The 17261-nt window shown below is 42.4% G+C and overlaps 1 protein-coding gene across 8 annotated transcripts in view; it reads right to left on the bottom strand.

Moving 5' to 3' along the window:
* Positions 1–17261, bottom strand: part of LOC117355233 (zinc finger protein 271-like) — a 906970-nt gene that overhangs the window by 801915 nt on the left and 87794 nt on the right. For 3 of the 8 annotated variants that reach the window (XM_033933493.1, XM_033933496.1, XM_033933494.1), the window contains exons 1-3: positions 7314–7580; positions 6645–6771; positions 4988–5098 (exon numbers count right to left, since the gene is read on the bottom strand). The exons of 2 other annotated variants lie outside the window; for them this stretch is intronic. In XM_033933493.1, the coding sequence (XP_033789384.1) occupies positions 4988–5098; positions 6645–6771; positions 7314–7511 (436 nt within the window). In that variant the 5' untranslated portion in view covers positions 7512–7580. Of the gene's footprint in view, positions 1–4987; positions 5099–6644; positions 6772–7313; positions 7581–17261 lie in introns of those variants that run through there. 3 more of the 8 variants (XM_033933515.1, XM_033933501.1, XM_033933508.1) reach the window with 3 other exon arrangements.

Here is a 17261-nt window from a genome sequence, read left to right as displayed (position 1 = left end):
TTTATTCTTTGCTATTCTGTCTGTTACACCTTTTTTCTAATAAAAAAAGACTTACACCTAAAAAAAAAAAAAATAAATAAAATGCTTTCGCGGTTTAGTAAAAAGGGAAGGGGTATATTTGTGTATTTTTATATAGTTGTTACTGAGGTGACATTGCATAAAGTCATCTGCCTTGACCTCCTTGAAAACCCACGGAATATAAATGATAATTAACATTTTATCTGCGTACAGTGTGCTTTATGTTTTGTTTTTTTGTTTTATTATTTTATTGTTGGGGAAGAGGAGCTCAAGATGGCAGCATCCTATGACGCGCGCTCCTGAGTTGTCCCGATAGCGTTCCTTTTTTCTTACTTCTTGAGTAATGCCACATACCAAGTGCAAGGGGATAGTTCAGGTTGATCCCTCAACGCTGCGAACTTCCTCCCCAATGCAGCAGCGGTCGATTCGCAAGTACGCATCAGCTTTTAATCCCGCGAGTTCCCCGGGGGGATGACGGCGCTTTCCCTCGCTCGAGAAGCAGAAGACTTTGCCTGCAAAACATCTCTGTCTCCCACCCTTTGCTGTTCCACCACCGCACCCTGCTTCACACGCAGCGATGTCTGTGGAGCCCTGCTGAATGGAGAGTGCATGGGGAACCCCAGTTCGAGGGGCAGAAGCCGCGAGAGCAACAAAGGAGCAGGGAGAGTCGGGAGCTGACAAGGAAGTCAGCACTCTTCTGATTAAACCTCCGGTGGTTACACTGGAGAGTATTTGGGACGCTCTCTCCGGTTTGAACGCCACTGTAGCCAAGTCATCACGAGAAGTAGCAGCTTTAGTAAGGACAGTTGATTCTTTGGGACTAAGGAAGATTTCTCCAGCAATTTGAAACAAGTTAATGAAAAGGTGGAAAAACTTCAAGACTTAATTGTTGGATTAATTAAGGACAAAAATCAATTAAATCGCAAGGTTGAACAATTGGAAAATTTCAATCGTCGTTTGAATATATGCCTTTTGAACTTTCCCAGGTCCCTGGGGGTTTCTCCAATTGAGATGTTTAAAAAATATCTATTTGAATGTTTAAAATGCTCCCCTGAATGTATGCCACCGTTAACAAGATATATTATTTACCATCAAAGAAAGAGGCTGAACAGATTTTAAATGCTGAAGGTATATTAAATGTTATAGATCATTTAGAGTCAACTGTATCCAAAACTTCCGAAAGAATGACATTGTTAGCTGCGTTGGTTTTTGAACAAGACGTAAATGCAATTTTTCGTTCATATTTTCAATATCCACAGGTATTGTTCTATGGGAAAAAAGTTTTCTTGTACCCCGATGTTGCTAGACAGACACAGGAATGTAGGAAATTGTTTCTTGAAACAGTCTCTTTGGGAGCTACATTTTTATTAGCCTACCTCTGTAAATGTCTAGTTAAATGTGTTTTATTCTCCTGAACAACTGCGAGCCTTCTTAGATTTGAAGAAATTGGCTACAGGGAATGTTTAATTGTGAACAGCATTCAGTTAAAATGGGATTCATCACTGTTAAGCCTATTCCTGGATTGTTTACTTGAAATTATAAGTTTCTCTTCACTTATTTAGAATTCCTCCTCCAAAGTTTTGTGGTCTAAAGAGCTTTAAACAATTTGTGTTTTTGAATATTGTACGATATTTTCTTGTATACCTCAAGCTGAATTGCTGTAACAAGAGTTTGTTTTTGTAAATATAATTTGAAATTTGAGAAAAAAAAAAATTTATTGTTGGTAGATCATTTTGACTTGGCCACAAAGATAAGGGGGAGGGAGGGAGGGGAGCTGCTGAAAGACATCTAGTAATCCTTTCAGGCTTGACTGTGCAGAGATTTATTTTTGTAAAATCATGTTTTGTTATATGACTGGCATTATTTAGACTTTAATTTCTATGAATGAATAGAATGAAAATGATATAAAATTGCTTGCTTGTTTTTATGTGCATGCGCTGAAGGGAAGTGGAGAGAGAATGGGCTGAGGATGTTGAAGGGAAATAGGGAAGAGAGAGTGGGGAGAAGACGCTGATTTATAAATTGACAATTGTACAGAATATTGTTTCTTTTTATACTTTAATATAAGTTCAGTATAAAACTATTCGAGGCTTATATGGATGGGATCAGATGGTTTGCGGGGATGGGGACCAATCTCACAGGGATGGGGCGGGGACAGAAACAAATTTTTTCTCCGTGTCATTCTCTAGGCCAGGGGTCCCCAAAGTCCCTCCTTGAGGGCCGAATCCAGTTGGGTTTTCAGGATTTCCCCAATGAATACGCATGACATCTATATGCATGCACTGCTTTTAATGCATATTCATTGGGGAAATCCTAAAAACCCGACTGGATTCGGTCCTCAAGGAGGGACTTTGGGACCCTTGCTCTAGGCTCTGCCACGAATCGTTTTTGACTACGTGCAGGCAAGCGGGGTGTCAGTCGGGTTGACGTAGCCGTCGTAGAGCAAGCAGACACGGGGTATGGCTCTCAAAAGAAATCTTAATCGTTGTACTGCTGATCTTTGGCTCTTTTGACTCATAAGTTTGCCTACCACTGGTCTAGTAGATTCTGGGGGTGTTTTGGGGGGCTCACCATGACCTATAAGGCAGCTGTAGCGAGTTGTTTTTGTGGGACCCTTTTTGTGAAGTTCACAGCAGTGCCCTGTAAGGTATCCCACTACTCTGGTGCCATGTATGGGTGTCCAGTCCCTCACTCTGCTGATCCCTCCCATGTCCTAAAGGTCTATTTCTAGTCGTTTTTGACTTGGATGAATATTTGGATGAAAATGTGGTATAAAGATGTATGACTTAGCAGCCTGGACGATAAAACGACTGGACGTACAGTTAGACGATTTCTGAAAAAAAAAATTTTTGGACGTATTTTTCGAACAAGAGCTTTTTCTCGTGTCCAACTTGCGACTTAGGCCAAAATGGACTTAGTCGGTTTTTTTGATTATGACCCTCCACGGGTTTGAGAGACTTCCAAAAATTAGCCTTTCTTCTGGGAGTCAAATCTATTCTTTTAGTTTGGTTCCCACGTTAGCTCAGTGGAGGGCTTTACTCATACATTATTTGCAGTTGGAACGTCTTCATGTCTCTGGCTTAGATGCTCCCAGGGGGAGAAGATTACAGATTATATGGGAACCATTTTGGAATTTCTTGACACCTAGTGCTAGAAACAGATTGTTGAATTTGTGTTTGCCCTTTTGTATTAGCTGACCTTCTATGTATTGAGCTCTTTTTTTACAACTATTGATGAGACAGCCAGCTATCTGTAGGAGTAGGGGGAACCCAAATAGTTGTAAATGTTTGTACTTCTTGTCGGACATCTTTGCTCCCTGTTTTGTGGTGCATTTGCGTACATGAAGGAGGACACAGTACTACTCGAAAGGGTCCCGAGAAGAGCGACTAAAATGGTTAAGGAGTTGGAGGAGTTGCCGTAGAGTGAGAGATTAGAGAAGCTGGACCTCTTTTCCCTTGAAAACCGGAGACTGAGAAGAGACATGATCGAAACATTCAAGATAATGAAGGGAATAGACTTAGTAGATGAAGAAAGGTTGTTCACCCTCTCAAAATGAGAGGGCACTGTCTAAAGTTAAAAGGGGATAGATTCTGTACAAACGTAAGGAAGTTCTTCTTCACCCAGAGAGTGATAGAGAACTGGAATGTTCTTCCAGAGTCTGTTATAAGGGAAAACACCCTCCAGGGATTCAAGACAAGCTTGGACAAGTTCCTGTTGAACCAGAACGAACACAGGTAGGGCTGGTCTCGGTTAGGGCACTGGTATTTGACCTGGGAGCTGCTGCGTGAGTGGACTGCTGGAAGCGATGGACCACTGGTCTAACCAAGCAGCGGCTGTTCTTATGTAATAAAATAAACTCCCCAGTTCAAGGAACTCCAAAAGCAGCAAGTTAATTTTCTGGCATTGGAGCTAAGATGTACAGACTGAAAGAGACAGGATGGGTGGTTGATGTTCCACATTTTCGATGGCTGCAGACTGAGAAGGAAAGGTCATTTTTAATAACATAAAATTGCCAATCTGTTTACACCTCAGTTATAAGAACATAAGAATTGCCGCTGCTGGATCAGACCAGTGGTCCATCGTGCCCAGCACTCCGCTATTTGTTTATATGGAAAAAAAATTTTCAATAAAAATATTTGAACTTAAAAAAAAACAAAACAAAGCAACAATTTTAATGGGACACTGTGGAGAGGAACCCAAAAAGCAGTAATACTTTCCCTGACTGAGTGATCCTCCAAGTGAGCTGCCAACAGTGGGAGCAGCCACAGGTTTCTGCATCCCCGGTCTGGAGAGGCTCACCTTGGCTGTAATAGAAGTGAATGGGAGAACCAGGAGTGCGCATCCCTGATCATCAGAGTGGGGATGCGGAAGCCTGTGGTTGCTCCTGCTGTCAGCGGAACATGTGGAAGATCGCACAGTCAGGGTATTACTGCTCTTTTGGGTTCCTCTCCACAGTGTCCCTTTAATGAAGGTTTATTATTAGATACGTACATCTTCTATATTAGTGATTGCAAATTTGGGACCTGCTCAACCTTTTTTTTTTTTTTGCTCATCAGCTAGTATTAAGTGTTTGTGTAGCCCCAAATTTTTTTTCTTCAAATGCAGCCCAGGGAAGACAAAATCTTGGACATTCCTGCTCAAGTAGGATCCGATTTTACTCAAGATAGAGACAGAATAAGATGGTTCGGGTTCTAAGATCTTAAAGGCTGTGTGTGTCAGAACCAACATCTTAAATTTGGCTTGATAAAATATGGTAACCAACGGGCTTCCATCAGGAGTGAAAAACCATGGCAAGATCTCCCAGCCTCTACAAAAGTATTAATAGCTGTATTTTGAATGATTTGGAGGTGGTTGATAATATATTTGGTTAGCTCACAAAAGAGAAGCTTCAGTAATTAAGTCAACTCAAGACAAGACCATGAACCAACTTGTAAACCCCATATCATTCTGTAGAGTATTTATTACTCACCCGTGAATGAACATCTAACTTCTCTCTCTCCTGACTCCTGGGGATCCTGGATATTTGGCTCTCCATCTTGTTTAATCCACGAGAACAGATCAGGACTTATCCTTACAGAGCCTGTTTTCAGGAATAAACATGAAAACTCAGTTATATACTTCCCTTTATTCAAAGAAAAATATGCAGCAAGATTTCAAAGCATCAGCTATGATGAATTTTTATTTATTGATTTGGATGTATTAACCACCTTTATGAAGAGATTCACCCTAGGCAGTGTACAGCAGATGCAGTGTGACATACCATTAGAACTTAAAATGGCCCCTTGGTATGTGACTTTAAGATGCCAGTTAAAAACCTGCTCTACAAATTTTTAAAAAATGTAAACTCAAGTACGTTGAGTCTGAGACAAAGCCAGCTCTTGCCTATAAAACAAGGAACCCTCCTGAGAACGTAAGAGAGATCTCGGTGAGTGACTGATGTGACTCATGGATAGAAGTCCAAGTCCAATTTGTACCGCAAATATAGCAAAAATCTAAGCAATTAACAAAGTAATTAAAATACAAGGAAGGGGAAACTGACAAGACATAAAAACAAGAGCGATGAAGTTTCCAAGATGGTATTTTTAAATGTCCGTGCCTGATTTAAAGTCCTAAACTTTGCAGCGGATCCTTTTAGCTTCCTTTTAACCATTTCCTCATTTTACCATAGTCAACCTTTCGAAAATTAACCCCCTTCCCTTTAACAAAACTGTAGCGCGGTATATTTGAATATGTTTTAGCACTTATTTGAACAAGGCTAGTCAAAAACTTTTCTTAGCCGCCTGCAGCATTCAAATAGTACCGCCGCCAACTTGCACGTTTCGTGATACCAATTACTGCTTCATGGAGTGGTACTATATACAAAAATATAAAAATGTAAGTTACATATATATTTAAACACTTTAAAGAAAAGTTTAAATAGCTTTCATTTTGAAACACGTGAGCTGATGAGGAAGCCGAGCGGCAAAAAAACTGTTTAGAGCACCACGTCTGATGGCTCTAGTGTTGAGTGTTTCAGAACGATAGATGAACGTTTGTGAGAAGAGGGGAAAGGAATGTTAATATTCCCTATATCAGCAATTATGCAACTGATGATTTGAGTCTAATGTGTGGATGATTTGGATTGAACAGACTCTAATTAAAATCATTTTGACTAGTTAAAGTGATTCTTTAAATCTCTTGCAGTGTTGTGATTTCCACAATAAACTTTCTATGAACCTCAGTTGTGCTCAAGGTGGTCCTTTGCTCAGAGAGCTTGGAGTGCTAATTAGGAGTCATATTTGGAGCCTTAGGCCAAATCCACTATTCGTCACAGAAGGAAAGAGGAATGATCTGGTTGAACATCAGCTGGTCTCAAATAACGCTTCCAGGTACAATGTAATCTTCTGTAGCCAGATTCTGACCATTTGGGCTACTCTGACCCTGGAGTCTAGCTCTTCTTCAAGAAATAGAGAATAATCTGTCTCTGATTTCAAAGGGAAAAAAATTTTAGGACACACAAAATGGTCTTATGGTCCCTCACACTGTCAGCTTAAGATAGAGGTTAGTACAGAGAGATCCTGATCATTCTTGGAAGTTTCTGAAGCAAAGGAGAGCAGAAAATTGTGTCCTATTATTTTAGTCCTTACCTAGGGAGATCAGAGTCTCATAATTCTCCTTCATCACCTCCCTGTAAAGCTCCTTCTGCCCTTCATCTAAATATTCCCACTCCTCCTGGGAGAAAGAGACAGCCACGTCCTCAAACTTCACCTGCATCTGAAACACAAACCAGGAACACCCTCAGCGCCTTCTGCATCACCATCATTGTAGACCTGGTGCCTGTATGTTACTTAGTGTGCAACTGCAAGGGGAGGCGAAGTGACCTATAGTGGAACTTAGGAAGTCAAATGTAATAACCTACTGGGTTGAGAATGAAGGGAGAATGCAGGTGAGGAGTGGCCCCTTTGAAGGGAGAAAGCATTGACAAATTCATCCATCCTTTCTTTTCTTCTTCCCTTCTCTCTTTCTTTATTCTCCCTTTTCCCTGTTTTTTTCACATCTTTTTCTATGATTCCTTCTTTTCCCCTTCAGCCATTATTGTAGACCAGGGACCCTGGACTAATTCCTTAATCCTCTATTGCCCTAGGAACAAACTAAGTACCTGTATATATGTGACCCCCTTGGAGTGTGGTTGTGTCATTCAAAGTCCCAATCTCTCATCTGCCCTCATTTACCTCCCCCTCCTCCTTAGGAGACTCTGCCCCTCTCCCTCCAGATGAAAGAGAGAGAAGGGAAAGTGGGGGAGGGGGAGCTCCTACCTGAGCAGAAGCTCCTGCAGCCATCTGGGCTATGGACATTTGGGGCTCCTTTTCCTCTACTTCAGGGTTTGGAAGAGAGAGAAGGGCAGAAGCTGAAAGAAACTGGGCACTTGAGGCTCCAGCAGAAGATGGACGACTGTGTACTTCCGGCCAGATACCGTTGACGTCACAAAGGGGGCGGAGCGCCACTGACTGCATCTCCTAGACAACGCTCTGCAGCTGCAGCGTCTCCGTCTCCTCCTCTTCCCGCCCCCAGGGAAAGTCTGATCAATCAGCAGCGGATTGCAGCAGAAACTCCTCCTCCTTTCTCCCTTATCCGTGCTAGGGGGCGGACCCTTCCGCTCCAGGAACCATCCTGGCCAATCAGCACTAAAAGGGGCAGAGTCAGAAGACCGTCCGTCACTCAGCGGGCTCAGCCTCTAGTGTGAAGCTCCGCCCCCTCCCTTGTGACGTCTCCCGCCTTTCTTCCCGCTCCAAATCTCTTTCTCCTCGGCTCCTCCCCCAATTCCTTTCTAATCCTGAGGGAGGAGATTCCCCCCAACACACACTGGGAGAACCAAGACTGGGAATGATGTGGGGAAATGTGTCCCTGTCCCTGAGAGCTCAGTCCCTGTCTGATCCCATCCGCTCAAGCCTCTAATAGTTATCATTTTCTACTGAACTTATCTTTTATTAAAGCAGGAAAAGAAACTCTATTCTGTACAATTGTCATTTTATAAATCACATAGAATAGAGAACAAATAGTAGAAGAAAATCGATTCCAGAGACAGGAAAATGGTAAAAGCAGAGGCTGAGGGTGGTAGATTCAAGAGTAATGTTAGGAAATTCTTCTTTACGGAGAGGGTGGTGGATGCCTGAGGGATGGTTCAAACAAGGGTGGGATGAACACAGAGGATCTGTAATCAGAAAATAACGGGACTCAGGAGAACTGATGGCAGCCGTTCAGAAGCGGCGCAGGCCCAAGTAGGAGCACGGAAAGCACGCTCGTGCCAGCCGGACCACCAGGCTATAAGGTGTATTTAAAAGGTACAACAGACAGGCAGGCGGGCGCATTTTAAACGGTACGACAGGTGGGTGGCATTTTAAAAAGTATGAAGGGGGGGGGGTCGTTTTAAAAAAGGCATGGGGGATTAAAAAAGGAACTGAGGGGGGGGGGGGGAGGAGGGAAAAATGATTAGTCAGCTGGGACGGAATGCTCCTCTTGGCTGTTTTGAAAAGCTAAATGTAAGGCACACCTGGGGGGCTTCTTACTCCGCTGGAGGCTTCTAATAGTGGTTCCCTGTTTGAGAGCAGGGAAGGAGCACCTCTAAGAAGAGCCAGTGCTCAAGAGCATTAGTTTTCCTTTGATAGAAAATAAGGAGAACGTGAACTTTTATTTTGCTCATTTTGTAATGTGGTTTTTGCTTCTTTGGGACATGAATGATTATCTAATTTTTGTTATGCCATTTTGAACTTTATTTTTGATGAGAGTAAAAGCCACCTCATTATATAACTTTTGGAGTTCTGTTTTACTGTGTTCCTGACATCACTCCAATCCTGCAGGGTGACTCCGGGCCGGGTCACACGCTGGTGTACTTTCAATGTTATCCACTAGTAGTGCTGTGGAGTCCCGGTCCCGGGCAGCAGAGTGGTGACATATCCCAGCTCCTGTCCCAGCCTACCACTAGACCACCAGAGGCGAGGGCGGAGGTTACAGGGCAGGGGGACAAAGTACAGAGCCTGGCAGGGAAGGGGAGAAAGGGTGCAGAGCCTGGCAGGGAATGAGGGACGCTGGGTGCAGAGCCTGGCAGGGAGTGAGGGACGCTGGGTGCAGAACCTGGTATATTTTGGTTCAGAATGGGTTTTTTTTCTTGTTTTCTTCCTCTAAATCTAGGGTGTGTCTTATGGTCAGGTGCGTCTTATAGTACAAAAAATACAATATATACTTTTTAGCATTTCTTTTTTATTATTATTATTTATTTATAAATTTTTGAAATTTTAACAAGCATACCATCTTGTACAGAAAAGTGCAATCAAGAAAACATATCTTTGATTATTCTCAAGATTGAAAATAAACCTAAATTACATAAAAGGTAATAATTCCAACTTAATCGTACACTAGTCCTCAACAATGGATCCAAGATTCAGGAATTAGGAGTAAGTTTAGTACAATAACAAAATTAACCAAAACACGTCATTTGTGCTGAAAGAGAGCTTAATAATTAAGACACCGATGTTTCTCCTTTTTCAAGGCGCTTCATGGAGAGGAAAGCAGTCAAATGAGACGGTCCAAAGAAAATATATTTGAGGGAATTATACCTTATTACACACTTACAAGGGTATCTAAGAAAAAATAATCCCCCCATCTGAGTCACACCTGGTTTTAACAATAAAAATTCCCTCCTTTTCTGAGTTTCTCTCGAAACATCAGGAAAAACTTGAATATGGAAGCCAAGGAAATCTCTGGATCTATTTTTAAAGAAAAGTTTAAGAATCCAATCTCTGTCTGGAGCCAAAGCTACAGTCAGTAAGAGAGTGGCTGGACTAGCCACCTCTCTATCAGATTGTTCCAGTAAAGCAGTAACATCCAAAGGATTTTCCTGTGGGCTACCATCCTCATCTTTTTTTTGAGATTCCTGATTTTTTTTAATAGGCAAATAGTACACTCTTGACAATGGTGGCAGTGAACCTTCAGGAATTTTTAAATTTTCCAGAAAGTAGCGTTTTATCATTTCTCCTGGAGGAATTGAGACAACCTTTGGAAAATTAATCAAACGTAAATTGTTAAACTTTTTAGCATTTCAAAGCTGACGTTCACAGTGATGGGCAGTACTGGGAAGACTTGCACAGTCTGTGGCCGTATGTGGCCATTTGGTTAAGGAGGAGCTGGGGAGGGCTGGGATGGTTTAGATCAGTGTTTCCCAACTTCTTCAAGCCAAGTACCCCCTAAGCCTAACAACTACCAACCGAGTATCCCCGTCCAAGCTCTGCCCCTGACCCCACCCCCTAATAATAGTACTAATTGTAACACAATTTCTTCCATCCATTTTTCATATATACACAATATAATTGTAACCACAATTTTATTTTTTAAAACCCAACACAAAGCATACTGTTTCGGAAGTGTTTCGGAAAGAAATCAAAACATTTCTTTTCAAAAAACCCGTCCTTACTTAATATTCCCCTCCCCAATCGCACATGCACTCTCCCCAGCAAATAACACACTAGTCATCCCCTTGAACCTCATTTACGAAAAATATCCAAACTCCTAAATAAGCATCTCCCTTAGATATCCACTTAACTGATTCCTTCAAAGTTAGGTATCTTTCTTCAGTTGCCTATATTGTTTTCCCCACTGAACCTTGTAACTACTTGAACCCTGTCAAGTTATTCTATCGATAAATCCAGATATCTTATACTTGTATTTCTATACCACAACATGTAATTTACTTAAATCGTTGTAATGTAATTCTCTCGGTAATGTCCTGATCTCTTTTAACTGTAATCCGCTTAGAACCGCAAGGCACAGGCGGAATAGAAATCACAAATGTAATGTAATACTGTGCGCACAGTTTGTTTGTTTTTCAAAGAGGTCAAGGCAGATGACTTTAAAATATGCAAAGAGTAACAACTATAGAAAAATTACAAATATAGAGCAAAATATAAACAGCAGATATAAATTCACAAAACGGATACATTTTGAGCACTAAATTGAAAATAAAATTATCTTTTCTACCTTTGTGGTCTGATGATTTCATGGACATGGGAGAGGCCAGCATTGTGATGAACTGGCCATCCAGACATGGCAACAGAGTAGTGGGGCACCTTACAGTGCACTGCTGTGAACTTCACACAAAGGGTGCCATATAAACATCTCACCACAGCACCCTTATAGGTTATGCTGAGCCCAAAACCTAATATATCCACCTATCTACAACCCCAATAGCCCTTATGGCTGCAGGTGGCACCTATATGGCAGTAGAGTAGGGTTTGGGGGGATTTGGTACATGTTCCACGTGGGTCCTCCTCTCTATGGTTCACTAGCCCACCCCCCAGGCTATATAAGACACCTGTGTGCAGCTCTACTAGGCTTTCCTATACCAGGTGTTGATGGGCCATTTGGGGGTCTTTACTTTGTATCTGCAGTGGTTATCTGGTCACTTTGGATACCTTTTTGGCACTTATACCTGTTTTTACATCGCCTAACTTGCAACGTTTAGGTTTTGTCTAGTAAAACCTTTGATTACACAAGGCAACAAAAAAATATTTTTCAACACAGCACATTTTTCTACATCAGTTTTTCACCCTGATTTCAGATCTGTTATTAGTTTTTTTCAGTCACATAAACTTTCAAAGTTATGACCAATGTTAGCTTATAGCATTTTAGCATATAGGGTTTTAAGAAATGTTGCAGTATCTTTGGTCCAAAGTCAAATAAGCACACAGAATAGCATAATTATACTGGACTGTGTCCCTTAGCAACCAATATTTCTTCAAAAATGTTGAGTATGATTTCTTTTTGTGAGTTGTGTCTGGATTGTCACGGCACAACATCCGGCAGTAGTCGGCCATCATACTCTCATTCCAGACGCTCCATTAACTGAATGTCCTGGTGAAAACGTTCTCCTTGCTCGTCACTCATAAGATTTTCCGGGAAAAAGTCAAGATGTGAGTGCAAAAAGTGACATGCGACAGTCAAGTTTCTGTTGAGTCAAGGAGATTCTGAACTCCTTCATTGTATGAAGGAGACTTATGGTTGCCCAGAACGTTTTTCTCTAACCAACTGAATGTCTCCCAAGCTTCAAGCTCAGCTGTTGAGAGTGATTGCTTAAAATCTTCATCCTGCATATGGACATCTATGGGCCTATAAATATCCCTTGCATCTACCACCCTTTCTGTAAAAAATGGCCATGTTTCTCAATGGGGAAAGGGTGAACAGTGGAGTGCCTCAGAGATCTGTACTGGGACTGATGCTATTTAGCATATTTATAAATTATCTGGAAATTGGAATGACAAGTGAGGCTATTAAAATTGCAGACGACACTAAATTTCTTTATTTAATTCGATTTCTATTCCATTTTCCCTAAGGAGCTCAGAACGGGTTACAGGCGAAACATACATAAAATGAAGTTAACAGGTTACAATAAGACATAATTACAGTACAAGTTTACGATACAAGGTTATGTCCTAATTCTATACATGCTAGGGGTCTAATACCAAGAAACATTATAAGTGCACAGGTTACAATTTACCATAGTTATCCTTAAATAGTAATATAGTAAATGACGGCAAATAAGACCTGAACGGTCGATCCAGTCTACCCATAAGTTACATCCATTAAAAAATACATGATTAGATTAACTTGTCTCTTAAGAATATAATAACATAAGTAGTGCCTCTGCTTGGTCAGACCAGAGGTCCATCGTGCCCAGTAGTCCGCTCACGCGGTGGCCTATTAGGTCCAGGACCTGTATAGTAATCCTCTATCCCCTTTTCCTTCAGGAAATTATTTAATCCCTTCCTGAACCCCAAAACGAGAGGGCAATCGGAAAAATTAAGAGGGTTCAGATTCAGAACCAATGCTAGGAAGTTCTTCTTCACCCAAAGGGTGGTGGACACCTAGAATGTGCTTCCTAGCATTGGTTGTGAATCTGTTCCCTCTTAATTTTTCCGAATGGCCTCTCGTTCTTGTAGTTTTCTAAAGTTTGAAGAATCTGTCCCTCTCCACTTTCTCCATGCCCTTCATGATCTTGTAAGTCGCTATCATGTCCCTTCTAAATCTCCGCTTCTCCAGGGAAAAGAGCCCCAGTTTATCTAATCTTTCAGCATATAAAAGGTTTTCCATACCTTTTATCAATCGTGTCGCTCTTTTCTGAATCCTCTCGAGTATCACCATATCCTTCTTAAGGTACGCAGTACTCCAGATGCGGACGCACCATCGCCCGATACAACGGCAGGATAACTTCTTTTGTTCTGGTTGTAATACCTTTCTTGATAGTATCCAGCATTCTATTTGCCTTCTTAGAGGCTGCTGCGCACTGTGCCGACGGCTTCATTGTGTTGTCCACTATTACCCCCAAGTCCTTTTCTTGGGTACTTTCACGCATTACCAGCCCTCCCATCGTATTGCTGTACTTCGGGTTTCTGTTTCCTACATGCAAGACTTTACATTTCTCTACATTAAACTTCATCTGCCATCTCGTCGCCCACTCTCCTAGTTTGTAAATCCTCGCAGTCCTCTTTAGTCCTAACTCGACTAAATAATTTGGTGTCGTCTGCGAATTTTATTACTTCGCACTTCGTCCCTGTTTCTAGATCATTTATAAATACATTGAACAGCAGCAGTCTGAGTACCGACCCCTGCGGAACACCACTCGTGACCCTCCTCCAGTCCAAGTAGTGGCCCTTCACTCCTACCCTTTGCATTTTACCCGCCAATCAATTTTTGATCCATCTATGTACGTCTCCTTCCACCCCATGGTTCTTCAGTTTCCCTAGTAGGCGTAGTAGGATTTTTTGAAATCTAAGTTTACGATGTCTATGAGGTCCCCTTTGTCCATCCGTTTGTTAATTCCTTCGAAGAAGTGCAATAAATTTGTTAGGCACAATCTCCCCTTGCAGAAACCATGTTGGCTTGTTTTCATCAGTTTATTCCTTTCTAGATGCTCGTCAATGCTGTCTTTTATCAGTACTTCCGCCATCTTCCCCGGAACCGAAGTCAAACTTACCGGTCTGTAGTTCCCCGGGTCACCTCTTGATCCTTTTTTAAAGATGGGCGTAACATTAGCTATCTTCCAATCCTCCAGGATCACGCCTGTTTTCAGGGATAGATTATAAACCTGTTGTAGTAGTTCTGCTATTTCCTCCTTTAGTTCTTTCAATACCCTATGGTGGATTCCGTCCGGGCCCGGAGATTTGTCAATTTTTAATCTATCTATCTGCTTGTGTACATCTTCAAGGCTTAACTCCATAGATGTTTTTCTGCTTGATCTCCTTTGAAGATTTTTTCAGGTTCCGGCACGTTGGATGTGTCCTCTTTTGTAAATACTGACGAAAAGAACATGCTTAGTCTATCCGCCACTTCTTTTTCCTCCTTCACCACTCCTTTCCTATCTCCGTCATCCAGCGGTCCCACCTCCTCCCTTGCCAGCTGCTTCCCTTTAACATATCTGAAGAACGGTTTTAAATTTTGTGCTTCCCTGGCTAGCCTCTCTTCATATTCTCTTTTTGCTCTTCTAACCACGAGGTGACATTCTTTTTGATGCTTCCTATGCTCTTTCCAGTTCTCCACGGTTTTGTCCTTTTTCCATTTTCAGAATGAATGTTTCTTGTCTCCTATCACTTTCTTCACTTCTTTAGTTATCCACGCCGGGTCTTTTGTTTGGCTCTTTTTGCACCCTTTTCTAAATCTGGGGATATACAGATTTTGCACATCACTCACCGTGTCCTTCAATTTTGTTGACGATATCTTTTGCTCTTATTCCTGGGAGGCAGGTCACTAGTCGATCCTCTCTCCCTCCTGCTATGTGGCTAGCTACTTGCCTTAGGATTGAGTCTCCCACTAGAATCGCAGACTTTCCCTTCTTCAGTTTTTACTCCGGTCACAGGTCTATGTCCTCAGTGTGCCTCGCTGCTTCTTCTTCTAAGCATCGGCAAGACCTTGCCTCCCCTTTCTGCAGGATTCCTCTGTGGGTTTCTTCTTGTTCTCCATTCCATGTGGGTGTATCTTCGTCTTTCCTCTGATGATCGTTTTCTTCCACTCTCCTCCTGTAGGCCTCCTCAATGAACTCCTCGAGCTCCCTGACTTGTTCAACAATGTGTCTCTCTCTCTCATGAAGTCTTCAGCTGTCCTGATTGGGTCTTCTGCGATGTAAAGTCCTTCCAGTTCCTGTTACCTGTCCTTCAGTTGCCTAACTTCCTTCTTCAAGCTTTTCAGCTGACACCAGCCGCATAAATTTGACAGACTGTGCAGAACACTGGAAAGCTCATCTTCTGGATTCCCTCTGCTTCCCTCTCTCTCTGCTGCTGGTGTCCTCTCTCTCTCTCTGTCTGTCTGCTGCTGGTGTCCTCTCTCTCTGTCTGCTGCTGGTGTCCTCTCTTTCTCTGCTGCTGGTGTCCTCTCTCTGTCTGCTGCTGATGTCCCCTCTCTCTCTCTGTCTGCTGCTCGTGCAGTGACTCACCCCTTCTGTAGGCCCTTTCGCAAAGGCGCTCTTGCTAAGGCGAGTGCCTTTTAACGCTCGCCTTCGATGCATGCCGAACAGCTGAGCACCATTGGCTCCTCCCCTTTTAAGGGGGAGCTCCGGATCAGTGCCTGGCTGACGTCAGAGCTGTGTGTGGAGCTATCTCTCGCTGCTGCCCCTCACTCTAGCCTGCCCTGCTTCTCTGATCCTCTCCTCTTCGCCTGCCTCCCGACTTTTCTCCTGCCTGCTCTGCTCACTGGGCTCCGATGTTAACTTGTTGGCTCCTCCCCTTTTAAGGGGGAGTTCCAGATCAGTGCTTGGCTGACGTCAGAGAGGTAGGCGGAGCTATCTCTCACCGCTACCCCTCACTCTAACCTGCCCTGCTTCTCTGGTCCTCTCCTCTTTCACCTCCCGATTCTTGTCTCCTCTTCACCTGCCTCCCGACTTTTCTCCTGCCTGCCCTCCTTCTTTGATATTTTTGGGCCGTAGACTGTAAAGTCCTAAGTTCCAAATTCTGAAGTTTCCGTCCATGCTCACTCCAGCCTATCCAACCATCCTGTTGTTTGCAGGAAATCTACCGTAAAGTCTGGCCAGTAACATCCTCATGTTCCATATTAGTGGAGTTCCCATTGATGCCCATCCTACACCCAATCACCATATATGGGACACAGACCGTGCAAGTCTGTCTAATACCGGCCTTAGTTCTTTCATTTACATCCTTCATTTTCTCTCCTTAACAGTGTAAGTTTTCAATTACAAGTTTTTATCCTAAATAGTCCCACACTAGGGATCTAATACCAATATATGTTTATTTGTAATCCATCGATCATGAGCGGGGGCGTTAGGTAAAGAGGTATGTTTTTATTGCTTTCCTAAAGCTGAAGAGTCCTTCAAGGGATCTGATCTGTAGGGACAGTTGGTTCCACTGGCTCAGTATGAAGTGGGAGTAAGAACATTGTTTGGCACTTGAAGGACACGACCAGGAGGCGTATATCATCCTGGGAGCAGAGGGACCTGTATGGCATGTACTGTTCAAATTTGTTAAAACACATAAAGACTGTGAAATATTGCAAGTAGACCTTGGGAAATTGGAAGACTGGGCGTCCAAATGGCCGATGAAATTTAATGTGGATAAATGTAGAGATTCACATTGGGAAGAAAAATTCAAAATCATAGTTACTGGATGCAAGGGTGCACTGCACCAATCTCACTCTTAGGTGTTTAGGAATAATGGCAATCGCACATATGTTACCAGTCCAATATTATTATTTATTAATTTTAATCTTACATTCTTGTCTCAGAAGGCATATGTGTGATGGAGAACCATATAACATCAGGCATGCCAAAGTACATCTCTCCTGGCAAATATGATCTCAAAGAGTCTATACTGGTGCGTTCCTTTTATACCTTCACACTGACCAGTATGATATCACACTTGTCAGCCAATCAGCCAACAGAGGCTGTCCTTAGGTTTGAACAAAGAAAATTCCTCTTAACATAGAAAAATGTTTTACAAATCATATTTTTTGTTTACATCACTTTGTCATTCTCAAAATGTTTAAATCAAACAGCCTTTCTGTTTGCAGAACCCATTCTTGGAAAACTAACATCTTCAAGTTTCACTAACACACACAAACACAAAACCCCCAGACCCCCCTTCCTATGCTGGAGGTCAACCTAGCTGACCTTTGCCAGGTCTCTAGAGGGTTTCCAGGGTAACCAGTCCTTCACTTTTGTCCTAACTCCAGATGTTGCTCTTAGGCTCCCTTAAAGTTTCTTGAATCTTATA

Source organism: Geotrypetes seraphini, chromosome 2 (genome assembly GCF_902459505.1).
Source record: "Geotrypetes seraphini chromosome 2, aGeoSer1.1, whole genome shotgun sequence".
NCBI lineage: Eukaryota > Metazoa > Chordata > Amphibia > Gymnophiona > Dermophiidae > Geotrypetes > Geotrypetes seraphini.
Note: the sequence above shows the minus strand (reverse complement) of the source record. Positions and strands in the feature narration are given on the sequence as shown.